Source organism: Ochotona curzoniae, unplaced genomic scaffold (assembly GCF_017591425.1).
Source record: "Ochotona curzoniae isolate NIBS_2020 unplaced genomic scaffold, NIBS_Ocur_1.0 contig_908, whole genome shotgun sequence".
NCBI classification, from domain to species: Eukaryota; Metazoa; Chordata; class Mammalia; order Lagomorpha; family Ochotonidae; genus Ochotona; species Ochotona curzoniae.
The window spans coordinates 21,070,292-21,084,087 of record NW_024466607.1 but is presented as its reverse complement, the minus strand read 5'-3'; the positions used below and the strand labels follow the sequence as shown (position 1 = coordinate 21,084,087).

At 38.0% G+C, this 13,796-nt stretch overlaps 1 protein-coding gene across 1 annotated transcript in view; it reads right to left on the bottom strand.

The window, feature by feature from the left end:
• Window positions 1-1,522: 1,522 nt before the first annotated feature.
• APPL1 (adaptor protein, phosphotyrosine interacting with PH domain and leucine zipper 1) overlaps window positions 1,523-13,796 on the bottom strand; it is a 37,438-nt gene continuing 25,164 nt past the window's right edge. Inside the window, exons 14-22 of the mRNA XM_040994682.1 lie at window positions 13,434-13,525; window positions 11,632-11,814; window positions 9,683-9,735; window positions 7,918-8,092; window positions 7,782-7,818; window positions 6,676-6,822; window positions 6,176-6,226; window positions 5,791-5,880; window positions 1,523-4,428 (exon numbers count right to left, since the gene is read on the bottom strand). Of these exons, the coding sequence (XP_040850616.1) occupies window positions 4,282-4,428; window positions 5,791-5,880; window positions 6,176-6,226; window positions 6,676-6,822; window positions 7,782-7,818; window positions 7,918-8,092; window positions 9,683-9,735; window positions 11,632-11,814; window positions 13,434-13,525 (975 nt within the window). The 3' untranslated portion in view covers window positions 1,523-4,281. The remainder of the gene's footprint in view (window positions 4,429-5,790; window positions 5,881-6,175; window positions 6,227-6,675; window positions 6,823-7,781; window positions 7,819-7,917; window positions 8,093-9,682; window positions 9,736-11,631; window positions 11,815-13,433; window positions 13,526-13,796) is intronic.

The following is a 13,796-nucleotide window of genomic DNA, read 5'->3' as shown; positions in this document are numbered from 1 at the left end:
AGCTCTATTTCTTAAAATACTAGTCACCCATAAGTTAAATTTCAGTGTAGTCCACACCAAGATGTTATTCTACACCTAGCCTTTCAACCTATAAATGGCTAGAACTCTAAAGACTATAAAAAGCCAAAACCCAAAGATCAATGAACTAAAATCCACCTGCTCCAGTTCTGTATTGATCTTTTATGAAGTATACAAATGAAATTTCTATATGCTCAAAATTATAGATGCTGACCCCTGGAAGCCAGCTGTCCTGATGGCAATATAATTTAATACTATTTGCAGGGTCATATACAGAGCCAGGGTAATTCAGTTAATTGAAATGAAACCTTCAAATGAAATTTCTTCATCCATAGGAAAAGGAGTATCCCTTCTTCCCAGAGACCCCTGGTTATGGCTTACCGTTTAGTGGTTGATGTGGCTGCTAAAGTTGATACCGTATATTTTTAGAACTGAGCCCAGCCTGATAATGGACAGGGCAGTACTCAGGGGCAGCAGTTATAAGATACTAGCTTAAAAAGTTATTCTGTGCTTACATGCATTTCTGTATAAGAATATTAAATCTTTATGTAGTCCATGCTGTTTGTCAGTACAGGTTTCTACATGTGAATGTGGCTAAACAAAGTGCAGTGGCATACTTACAGAATAAAGAGAAGTCCATTTTTCCTACAGCCTAGTGATTTACTGACTATAAATGCAAATAATAAAGCTTAGATTTTTGTTTAGCCACAAATCTACCTCAGAAATCATAGCTTGTTTTATTAATATGGATTGTTTTGCTAAACAGATTACATGGGTGTGTATTTGGTCCATTGGCTTAAAGCTGCCACACCCTACATCAGAATGCCTGGCTCAATTCCCACCCGATTCCCAATCCAGCCTCCTGCTTAAGTGATCCTGGAAGCCAGCAGGTGATGGCTCAAGTATCTGGGTGTTAGCCACCCACATAGGAGGCCCCTGGTTGGAGACACTGGGAAATAAACCAGCACATGCAAGATCTGCCTTTGAAATACAATAACAGATGACCTCTTCACTAAACAGACTCAAAGAAGTCAAACTGCATGTTATATGCTTAAGTGATAAACCATGTCTATCAGTATACATACCCTCAGATAAATCTTGTAATTCTAACATTAATTTCATCCACATTCTGGATCTTCTGAAGGTGTGTAGGTAATCCAAGGAGAATTCAGGAGAAAGAAATTCAAGAGAAAGACCTTGGATGAATACACATAGTAAAACTTAAGCTGGCATGCACAGGAACCTGTCCCTTCAATTCAAATTTCCCAGAACAGAACCCAACAGTAGTAAGTACACACTGTCTGTACCACATGTAGGCTAATTACTGAAACATCTTTGCTTCCATAACCAACTATTTCCAGTGTATGGACTCATTTTAGCCAATGTTAGAATTTCAATAGAGTTAAATGTGTAATCATAGTGTCATAACAAATTAAATCCAATAATTTTTATAAAAGACTAAAAATTACCTGGTGAAAGTGTATATCAAGTGTTTCATACAAAAGACTGTACAAAATTCATGGATTTTATTATACATTAAAAATCTAAATGTATTTCTTGAAGTCTTGCTATCAGTAAATACCTATTTTGACAAAATGAAAAAATAAGTTCTCCACAAAGTTGAGTCCTTGAAATTCAATCTTAAGGGAAATGTTGCATCATTTTTAGTTGTATACTGCAAGATTAATAGTGTAATTAAGAATTAACTAATTCACTTACATTACAAAATCACCAAATATACAATTTTGCACATTAGTTATAATTTCACCCCCCAGTTCTCATTAACTGAATGACCAACCACACGATATTTTAAAAAGTATAATAGGGTTCCAGTTTTGAAACTTTGTTCATTTATACATAAAAATTTAAAAGAGTAAAACCGAACTTGCTAAAAATGAAGAGCTTGCTTGCTACAACTGGTATAATTAAATGATAAGAAGCTGTTACCAAAACCAACATTAATATTTTCATTTTATTCAGGTAGCAGAGGGTTTTACAATGTTAGTTGTAAGGGTCTATCATTTATAAGATGATTTCAAGTGGTCCTTATGTAAAACCTCAAATGCCATGTGCATCCCACTGTCCTTTTCCAAAGCATAATGGAAACAACTCTATCTCCTCCACACTTCGGAGCCTAATTCTTTCAAAATTCAATCATGGCAGATGCAACAATCTGTTCAAGGTAAAGCTTTAGCTCCTTGTTACCATGTTTTTTTAAAATGGTAAAATGGAGAAGCAAAAGACAGCTTCCTGACTTCACTACCATAGTTACAAAAGCACTGTTCACATAGAATGTACAGAACTCGGCAAGCTTGGTTACTCTTTAAAAGTTGTGTAATTTAAAAAAAAAAAAGCATTAAGGTTGAGATAGGAAAAGACATCCCCAATCTAATCCAATCACCCAGATAATAGAACAAGCTCATCTTTAACAGTAGGCAGGAACTCACAGGCAGCCATCTTCATAAACAAAAAAGGAGAGCTTAGTCCAGTAGTTCAATGGTAATGGAATAGAAGCTGCATCTTGTATTTACTTAACTTTTATTTGGCATTGGAATACATTTTGGTCTGATGTATGGGAAATCCATAAGCAAACAACTAAAAAGGACTAAGGTTTGTCTTGCATCCCTAAATCTTCCAGCACCCTTTACATCATAGCCAAGTGCTATCCTTCGTTAGCAGGCTAGAGTTAAGTTCTAATCCTTTCTAGTGCTGATCGCCTTCTGGGTAGGACCACAGCTTCCATGTAAGTATGTAGAGCTTTATTAACTATTCTTCCCATTTGGCACATGGTTAAAAAAAAAATCCCACATAAAATTACTCCACTCCTACAGAAAACAATGTATAACAAAGCTTGAGACAACCAAGTATATTCTGAGACCTGACACGAATGCCATTCCAAACTGAAAAAACTAGAAAAGACTCTCGTGTAAAATTAATCTTAGTAACTTAACCTCTGGAAAATGTGTAAATATGTCTATGGAAAATATTTTAGCATACTAATCTTATAGAAGTTAAATGAGACACACGAGCATAATTTGTCAACAACAATAAAAATCAAAGAAATCAAGTTTTGACCAAAGACCGGCAACACAGAAATGGCACTTTAACCTTGGCACCAGGCTAAAATCCTTCCTTGGTCTACATTTCCTATATTATACCATTCATTTCCTTTTTAATCCTTTCATGAAATTAAGACCTTTTACTCATTTGCAGATCAGAGGTATTTACCATAATTAGTGCAATTTGTTCTACTCTCAACATGGCTTTGTGGCTATAACATGATTTGATTTAGTACTTTATCTAAATATAGGGTTATGAAAATATGGAGAATATCAGCCTGAAATTATGAAAGATTTTACAAACTAAACTCTGGAAATTTTTCCTTTACACAGTAAACATAAGTGTTACAGAACTTTTTTTGAAACAACACTTGATTATCAATAAAAATTATTCCCTACAATGCAAAAAATTACAATGCATTACCCTATAAGAGTGTCAGTCCTACTCTAAAACGTATTTTAACAACAGAAAAAAAGCCTTTTAATAAACTCACATCTTATCTTAACCATTACCGCTCTGCAGCAATAGTTGAAGTCCCAACCTGAGAACTAAGAAGTGATAATACAACGTCACCGTCTGTCCGACTTCTTTCCTGCTGGCATCAGGCGTAGAACCTAAGAGAAACATGAGCAACCCAGAACAGTGCCCCAGATCAACACTGCCACCAGCTGTAATCTGAAACCTTCAGTCTAAAATCTCTATTTCTAAAAAGTTCTATTGCACATTTAATATTGTAAAATATTTGCAAATTCATTGACTTCTCTGTATAAAGGGTTTAACTGAATGCTTCCTTACTACCAGCAAAACACTCCCAATGAAAAGAGGGAGCACATCCATGAATATCTGAACCTGAAGAATAAATTATTCCTATGTTCATAATCAATTACAGTGCAAGATAAGTTCAAAACTTGAAGGAAAAACACTTAAGTTTAATTCCCCAGCAATCTATTTACGGAGATAAGTGAGTTTCTTTTTAACATGTAGAATTTTTCATGTTAATGCATAGTATGTTATTTTTAGGGGGAAAAAAATCACACCTAAGTTATCAAGTTCAAGCTTATTTTAAAAATGAAGTTAAAATGAAGAAATATAAAGCTTAGTCTCCTTCTTGATACTTCAACATGGTTGTTACCTTGTGCCATTTCACCACAGAAATCGACCAACTCCAAGGGAGGAAATACCAATCAAAAACCAAGAGAAAGTCTATGCTTCTGATTCTTTCTTCCTTCCTTCTTCTCCCAAGTCGCTCTCTTCTGACTGGCTGCTGCTCAGGACAACAAACTGCCCCTCACTATTGGCTTGGTTTGGTCTATTGGAAGCAGCTATTAAACGACTTTGTTCTTCCAAGTCCTGGTCGAAAAGATGGAAAAGAAATGAAGTTAATTGTCTGCAGTCCAGTGGAAAAGTATGCAACTAAAATACAAACTCCAGAGCTACTTCAGTCCTTTGTCACCACATAATTCAGGCATTTTGAGGGAGAGAGAGGCAGTAGCAAACAATGCAACAGCAAAGTGAGTATTCTGGAAATCCTGTAAAAGCAAATATTCAAACTTATGTTTGAATCTTTTTTTTATAGCCAACACCCAATTCCAACTTTTATGATAGTAAAATCCTCATAATGGCCCATCCCACTCCCCTTGCCTCCTTCCTTCTCTAGGTATCTCAGAGTCACCTTGGCCACATCTCTGTCCACATATGCAGTCAATTCCCAACTCTTACTCCTCTGTTCTCATTAAGTACTCCACAGCTGACTCCTTTTTTTCTATTTTTACTGTCCTCTTTTCTTGTCATCAATATAATTTTCCTCAGGTTTTGTTATGGAAGTCATGTAGCTTAAAACTCTCCTGTTGCATTGGCACTCCTAGCAACATTTTTACTAAGAAAAAAAAACTCCTCACTGAAATATGCAAGTTCTGCTATTTGCTGAATAGCAAGTTATGCTACATGTCAGTATTACAAATATATCACAAGACAAATATGCTTTTCTACTATGCTAGGAACCATCTGGTTATGAAGTATCTGAGCAAGAAGAAACAGAGGTGCACTTGGAAATCAAATCTGGAAGTCAGAATGCTGAATTAGTCTTTGCATGGGGAGGGTATGTGACTTGGCGATGAAGACGCCATTGGGGATGTTCCACATTACTCATGGGAGGGCAATATTGGTTATATCCTAGTTTCACCTTTTTACTGGTGCAGACCCAAGGGAGACACCAGATGATGGCTCAAGCATTTGGGTCCCTGTCACCCAACTTGAGAAAACTAAATTAAGTTCCTGGCTCAGCTGTTATAGGCACTTGAGGAGTGAACGAGCAAATGGGCAATCAGTTTGAGTCTTTCAAAGAAAATAAAACAAACATGAAGTCTTCACAAACACCACAAGTAAAGATCCAGAGGCCAGCCCTGTGGTACAGCTGGCAGGCCACTGTTGAAATTGGCACCCCACATCAGAGCATTTGTTTGAAACATGTCTATTCCACCTCCAGTTCAGCTTCCTACTTGAATACCTGGACAATGGCCCAAGCTTCTGTACCGGGGCCATCCATGGCGGAGACGCAAATGAAGTTCCAGGTTGCTGGTTTCAGTTTTTGCAGCCATGTGGTTGGGGGCAAACCAGTCAGTAAAAATTCTCCCTCTATCCCTTGCCCATTCTCTCTACCTTTCAAGTAAGTAAATATATTTTTAAAAAGAAAAAAACATCAAAACTCCATACCTTTTCAATCTGCTTTTGTTTACTAAGTTCTTTCTGTTGCTTCTCTTTTACTCTCTCCATTTCTTTTTGCTTTTCTGATGCCCTACGATCCTAAAGAACAGATAAGTAAAATTAATGAATATAAAGTAACTTCATATTTTATACACTGCAATTAATATCACCTTTGTGACTTCCATTTTATTTTCTGCATTTATATATAAGAAAACACATCAACCGTTTATACTAAATGGTACAAATTTATCCATATTCTAAATTTTCTATTAGTAACAGCATTCATCATTGCTAAGGAAAATCACTTTTATTTACTCAGTAACAAGAAACAGTTTGTATTACACCATATTATTATTGAAAGATTCTTGGAAAAATCGGTATCTCAGTTTCTTACCAGTTCAGCGTGCAAAGCTATTTGTTTTGCCAATCCAACAGAATCACAAATCTAAAAAGGGAAATGATATGGAAACCTGAGGCAACTGTCACAGCAAAACAAAAATTTCAAGTATCCAAATAGCTTGATATCTAGTTTTATAGCTCAACATAAAATACTACTTGTAACAAAAGTGAACTTAAAAATTCTCCTGTCCCATAATCAAACTTTCTGTGTACCCAGCTTCTTTATCTCAAATTTATTAGACAGGAAGACTTGCCAAGAGGAAAGCAAACATATGTGTTGCTGTGATGAGCTAGATACCAGAGAATGACTGAGGAAAGGTAAGTCCATTCTCAGGAGTTAATGAGGCTAGAAGGCTGAGCCAGGAAGAGATGGCTCCATTGATCAGAAGGCTCAACCTGTATCAGTGCAACACTTTCACCAAGTAACCGAGGCAGGTTACGCATCATCTGGCATGGTTTTTCCTCCCCCTACCCAGCAATCTAAGGGCAACATACCTTTTCCCCTTCATTGTTTGATTCAAAAATATAGCAAACTGATGACAGATTACTTTCACTTCTCCCTCCTGATGTCCGAAGAACAAATCCAAAAAGTCTCTTGTTCTCCTGGTGTGTAGCATACAGAACTACACAGGGTAATGGAAACTGCAACAGAGAGCACAAGTAAATAGGAGTCCTTTCCAGCCAAAGGGAATACTTATGAGGATGCTTCAAAAAGTTCACTGACAATGAAATTTCCTTATTTGAATTTTGTTTCTTATTTGCTTGTCTTTACCTGGAAAACAGAGAAATCGTCTGCCCACTGGCCCTCCCTGCAAATGCCCAAAGAACTGGGACAGGGCCAGGTCACAGCTGGGAGCCATGAACTCCCTGCAGGTCTCCCACCTGGGTAAAAGGGATCCCAACCTCTGAGCCATACTTGCTGCCTCTAGGAGGATGCTGGGCTGGAGGCAGAACTTGATCCCAGCACTCTGATGTGGGATGCAGGTGTCTCAGGCAGAAGCTTCACTCACTGTGCCATGACACACACCCAGTAAGCTCAAAGTTGCAAAAAATTTTTTCATTTCATGCATATTTTTTCAGATTTTCACAAACTTTTTGAAGTGTCCGCATACATAACTAACTACTTTGGTCAACAAATTTTAACAGAACAAGAGGTTGCTGAATACTCCGTTTCATTAGACTCAGTTTCATTGTACATTTTACAAAGTCGAATTCAGTAACAAAAAATGGCCTATCTCATAAATCACTAAGGAGAAACACACTCTTGTAATTACTTCAAGACAGAAAACTAGAAAATAAATTCAATAATATTCATCTTTTAATTTCTAGCATTAATTTCCCTGGTGTGTGAAATACATTAAATTAGGGAGACCTAAGTATCGTACCAGATTGTACTGATTCTTTTTTAACTTACAAGGAATTTTCAATTCTAACTTTTTGAAAATGCCACAGACTTAACTGATATGTTTGATCTTTGCATCGCCCAAAGATTAAACATAATTGAGACTATCACATCTGAATCCACAGAATCAGGGTTAGTATCAAGTTATAAGATGTATATATGCATAAAGGGACTAAAGATTTGGCAATGCAGAACTCACCGTGAGCCGTGTAACTTGTGTCTGTGGGTCAATTAACCTATAACAACAATTAAAAATTTGGAAAACACATTTTAATCAGGTCAAAATTAAGAAAGCCTTTTTTCCTATACAATTTTTAGAGGCCATTACTACTTACTTTAAACAGTCACAAGTGACTAATAAATGGGATTCTGTCATACGAAAGATGTTATGGATGGCCCGGGCAGCTAAGATTTGGCGCATAGTTTCATAAACAACATCTGGATGGTCATCTGATTTCACTTCCATAGAACCAAGGAATCGAACAATAAATAACTGATGAAGAATAGAATCTATAACAGAACAAGATACATTTTGTTTTCAAATTTTACATTTCTTCTCAGAAGAATAAAATATCTTACCTCCCTTTAGATTTCCAATGAAAAACTCAAACTAAAGCAAGTATTTAAAAGTAACTCCTAACTACAATGTTTTAAGTTATAAGAAAATTAGGAAGGGGCCGGCATTCTGGCATACATGGTTAAGCCACTGACAGCGATGCCACCATCCCACATGGATACCGGTTCATGTCCCAGATGTTCCACTTCTGAGCCAACTCCCTACTCATGTGCCTGGGAAAGCAGTAGAAAACAGCTCAAGTGCTTGGACCCCTGCACTCACAAGGGGAAACCTGGGAGAAGTAACTAACTCCTGGTTTTAGCTTGACCTAACCCTGGCCATGACAGCCATTTAGACAGTGAACCAGTGGATAAAGACTGCCTTCCTCCCTTCTTCCCTCTATAACTCTGTTTTTCAAATAAATAACTACAATCATTAAAAGAAAAAAATTGAATCTCAAATTCAAACAGCATACTGATTGAATAACGTAGTTCTGAGGAAAAAGAACTTATACTATCCCAACCGCTTTGCTGTGAGTTTGCAAATATAAAGAAAAGCCCTGGTGTGGTGGCCTAGTGGCCAAAGTCCTCACCTTGAATGCAACGCTGTGCTCCCATATGGGCGCCAGTTCTAATCCCAGCAGCCCCATTTCCCATCCAGCTCCCTGTATGTGGTCTGGGAAAGCAGTCAAGGACGGTCCAAAACCTTGGGACCCTGCATCCATGTGGGAGACCTGGAGGAGGTTCCAGGCTCCTGGCTTTGGATCAGTGCAACTCTGACTGTTGCAATCACTTGGGAAGTGAATCGTCAGACAGAAGATCTTCCTGTCTCTCCTCCTCTGTGTATATCTGACTTTGCAATAAAAATAAATGTCTTTAATGTATATGTGTGTGTGTGTGTGTATAAAACCTCCAGTAAATACACATATAACTGGAGGCAGACAGCAATGAGTTAAGCAACCTGTGACATTGGCATCCTGTGTCAGAGTGCTGCTTCAAGTCCCAGCTTCTCTATTTCTGATCCAGCTCCCTGCTAATGCTCCTGGAAAGGTAGCAGAAAATGACCTAAGTATTTGGACCACTAGCACCCACATGGAAGACCCAGATGGAAATTACAGACTCCTGGCTTGGGCCTGGCCCAGTCCTACCCATCACGACCATCTGGGGAGTAAACCAGCAGATGGAAAATCTCTTCATGTCTGTCTTTCCCTCTGTTTCAATAAACAACATAAATCTTTAAAAAAAAAAAAAAAAGGAAGAAAGAAATTACTGTAAAAAGAAAAAATAAGTTATGCTCCCTCTAGTAACTAATAGCAGTAAGGAAACATCAGTTGTTAGAAGGTCAAAGTATATTCTATAATTCTGTATAACAGTACCTCAAGTCTAATTAAGTTCTGCTATTCTAAGTGTGCTAAGAATAAATACAGTAAATTCTGAAGAGATGACAAAACAGAGCATAGTAATAAAACAAACACAAATGACAGATTCTTTGATTTACATTGAGGTGCAATTCTACAATACTGAGACAGTAAACATTTGTTCTACCTTCACTTTCAGACTTTGTACCTCCTCCAGATTCTCCAAATGGATTTGTACGCCTGCAAGGTTTAGAAGAAAATGTGATCAAAATGGTTAGTTACTATGAGCCACATGGGAGAAATTTCATTATTTAAACCAGAGATAACCAATAGCCACAAAACTGTTCACACATTTAAAACTGAAAACCCATTACTGTTAAGGAATTACTGAACAGCAAACTACTATTAACTACTAAATAACAAACTACTATTAACTACTAAATAGCTAACTTATATTAACTATTCAATATGCTGAACCCTCTTGCTACACTTAAAACATTAACTGATTGGGAGCTCAGCCACATACAATAGATCAACATCAAAGAAACTTCCCTAAAGTTCTTGAATTTAAGTAAGCTAGTCCAGAGGAGAAAGCATTTAGCTTTAATATTAATTAGCAAAGCATTAATTGGCAAAGCATATTAACTGGCAAAGCATAATAAGCCTGTGCCACCAGCATCCCATGTGGGCACTAGTGGAGTCCTGGCTGCTCCACTTCCCATCCAGCTTCCTGCCAATGGCCTGAGAAAGTAAAGACAGCCCAAGTGTTTGCAGCCATGTAAGAAACCTGGAAGATGTTCTGAATCCTGGCTTTAGACCAGCCCAACTCTGGTTATTGCAGCCATTTGGGGAGTGAACCCGTGAATAAAAGATCTGTCTCCCCTCTCTATACCTTTGCCTTTCAAATAAATAAATCTTTTTAAAAAAAAAAAAGGAAAAAAGGGATTTCCTGGGGTTGTAAAAATCTCTTTTTGGATTCTAAGTGTGTGTCACAAGTTACTTCAACAATTCAAGCTAATTTACAACTGTAATTAGTTTATTTTTTAAGATTTATTTATTTTTACTGGAAAGTCAGAGATACAGAGAAGAGGAGAGACAAATATGAAGATCTTCCATCTGCTGATTCCCTCCCCAAGTGGCTGCAATGGCTGGAGTTCAGCCAATCTGAAGCTAGGAGCGCAAGGTTTTGAGCCGTTCTTGACTACTTTCCCAGGCCACAAGCAGGGAGTTGGATGGGAAATGGGGCCACTGGGATACAAACCAGCACCCATACAGGATCCCGAGAATGCAAGGTGAGGACTTTAGCCACTATGCTATTATGTTGGGCCCCTGTTTTCTACTTTTAAACCTGGATTTATCATGATAAAATTAAGTACAGGAAGAAAATTGAGCTGGGGAATGGACATTACCTCCATCTTACTGTATTCAAGTACAATACAGTTTAAAGTAGGCTTTGAGGAGCTATGTTTTTTTGTTTTGTCCACAAAACAAGGGCTGGGCCAGGATTGCAGCCAAGTCAGGAACAAGATTCCAATTCAGTTCTCCTACAAGATGATAGTGGCCCAACTAACTGAGCCATCAACAGTGCCTCCCAGGATCCACACTGGCAGGAGGTGCAGAGACAAGACACACAGGGATCTTCTGTCCTCTGTTTCCCTTCAAGTTGCCCAATAGTAAGGGCATCTGGATCTCCCGTGTGGGTGCAAGGGGGCCAATTACTCGGGCCGTATTCCACTGCTTTCCAAGATTTATTAGCAGGAAGCTAGACTGGAAATGGAGTAGCCAGGACTCAAGCCGGCACCCATATGTGATGCCAGCATCACAAGTAGTAGCTTTACCATCTACACCACAACTTTGGCCCCCAATTTTCTTCTGTAATTTCATGAGAAAATATCTAACTAGACAGGCTAAGCAATTTAGAATTAACAATTTTTGAAACTGTCTTAACTCTGTACATTGAGGCAAAAGACAAAAAAAAGCCTATGCGACTCTTCCCTACCAAAATTATGTTAAATAATTATACAGAGAAACTCCATGGCTGATTCACATGAGATTTAAGAGCTGCATCTCAATGCAGAAATGGAAACATAAACCTTACAAAATCCAGCACAGTGTTCCTGTGGTGCCATCACCTACCTGCCTCCCTGGCCAGAGTTTTTTGCCAGGCCAGGCTGATCTTCACTCACAGGAGAAATTATGTCAAACTGAATTGGGGTGTCCGGGGCAACAAGAGAATCCAGAGAGAGGGCAGCCAAATTTGATGACTCAGACCCTAAGGATCCTGAACTGCTGGTCCGAGCCGTCGGTGGTCGAGATTGTCTGAGCACAAAGGGAAACAAGAAGGCATTGCATTTACTTTTCTCTTTCAGAAACTGAATACTTAAATTATAAAAAAAGATTTTTGGTAATTTCATCTCTTCAAATTACTTCCTTCTGATTAAATGCTTCAATGACTCATAGATCATACAGTAACATTATCTTCAAGAAGGTTGATTTTCTTTTTCATTTCTTCAGTGACACATTAGTCATTCAGTAGCATGTTATTTAACTTCATGGTATTGTTGATTTTTTTTCCTTCCTTTTGATGTTTTGTGGCTTTTCATTTAAGAGAATGTGTAGTAATTGTAAGGGAGACTGTCATATCCAGATGTGAGGATACAATGCAGTATGCATCTCTACTTCCAGACAAAGAAGGACTCCCAATGAAATTGTTTACTATACCTTGACAATAGGATGCTGGACTCTCTGCCATTGTCCATGCCCACAATGATGGACATACATATGACTGTGTATGAAGAACTATACTACAGTAATGATATAGGGGAACTCAGTGAAGGAGGAGGGAATTGGGGAGGGGATAAGGTAAATCCAGGGCCTGTGGAACTGTATCATATAATGATAATAATAAAATGAAGTACAATTACTTTAAAAAAACTCCATGTTAAGTTAATGAGAGAAGTAAAACTTCAACATAAGCATAATCCCAAATCAGCTAATTATTTAACAGTAGACTTTCCAATTAGTGAACTCAAAAGCATAGTATTACCTCTACCTAGAGATTTAGTTGGAAATAAGGGAATAGGAAATCATTTATTTAAAACCCTTATTGGTAAAATTGCCACTTTGAAATCCATGTTCTCTGTTGTTCAATGAACTAATTAATGCCAGTGTCAATAGTATTATTAAGAGTGCTTTCCAACACTCTAACCCATGAAATTCTTTCTATAAGCAGTATGGTAACTTGCTGGGGTCCGTGTGGTGGTTGTGGAAGACACGAAGGTGTGAAGAGTATTGTTCCATTGCAGGCAGGGCCGTAAGGAATTTTCAGCCCAGCGATGTCTCTACAACCACCTGAATACAGCTCCACCTCCCTTTGCATGGACACTGGACCACCCCGCTGAGATTTCTGCAATCTATTTAGCCATTGTCTGCCTCTGCAGAGTCAGTCTTTACTATCAATGTGAGACTGGAAGTTGATGATGTTGCAAAAGGGCCTTTTACTATTCAGGCTAACCCCATTGACCATATGCTAACCAAGGGTGTTAAGTCCCCAGGTGTACAGGAATCTATTCTTTCCCTCTTTCCTTGATCTTTAGGTCCCTCCTTCTGTGATGCACTTTCTCCCTTAACTGATTCAACACTAAGCTGTAGAATGAGGATTCTAGTAGGAATGTGTAACTGATTAATATGTACCGTCTACTGAGAACTTCCTGACCTCAGGATTAGGACAGCTGATATCCTGCCTCAGGGTGAAATAACTGGCAAAACTATCCTTAGGATGTCCGCTTGACCAGGTGTGGTCTGTGCCAACCTTTGTGAAGGCTTCTGTATAAATAAAGTGGACAGCTTTCTCACATTGTCCATTATGATCCTGAAATTGTGGTGGTCCACACACCCTTTGTGAACTCAGCTGGAGCTGGACTCCAGTGGTGACTCACCCTGCTGGCCGCAGGCTCTCATGCCTCTGCTGGAAAGATGGGGAAGGAGTGACAGCTTCCAGAGCAGACTGATTTACTCGGGCAGCAATTTCCTATTTAGATTTATTTCAGATAAAAGGGCTATTATTAGCAAAGAATGAAAACCAAAGCTGAAACAGAACTAAGAATTGTCAGAATATGTTCTAAGTTATACTTAACATACAAATCACACATATTAAAGTACTTCAATGTTTTTAATATATTTTCACATTATAAATTACCTACTAGAAGAAAATCTATTTTCTACTAATATACATAACAAGAATGAGTACTGCCTTCTCTATAAACTTTCAACTATAAATGTTTGGATTAATGTTTTCATTG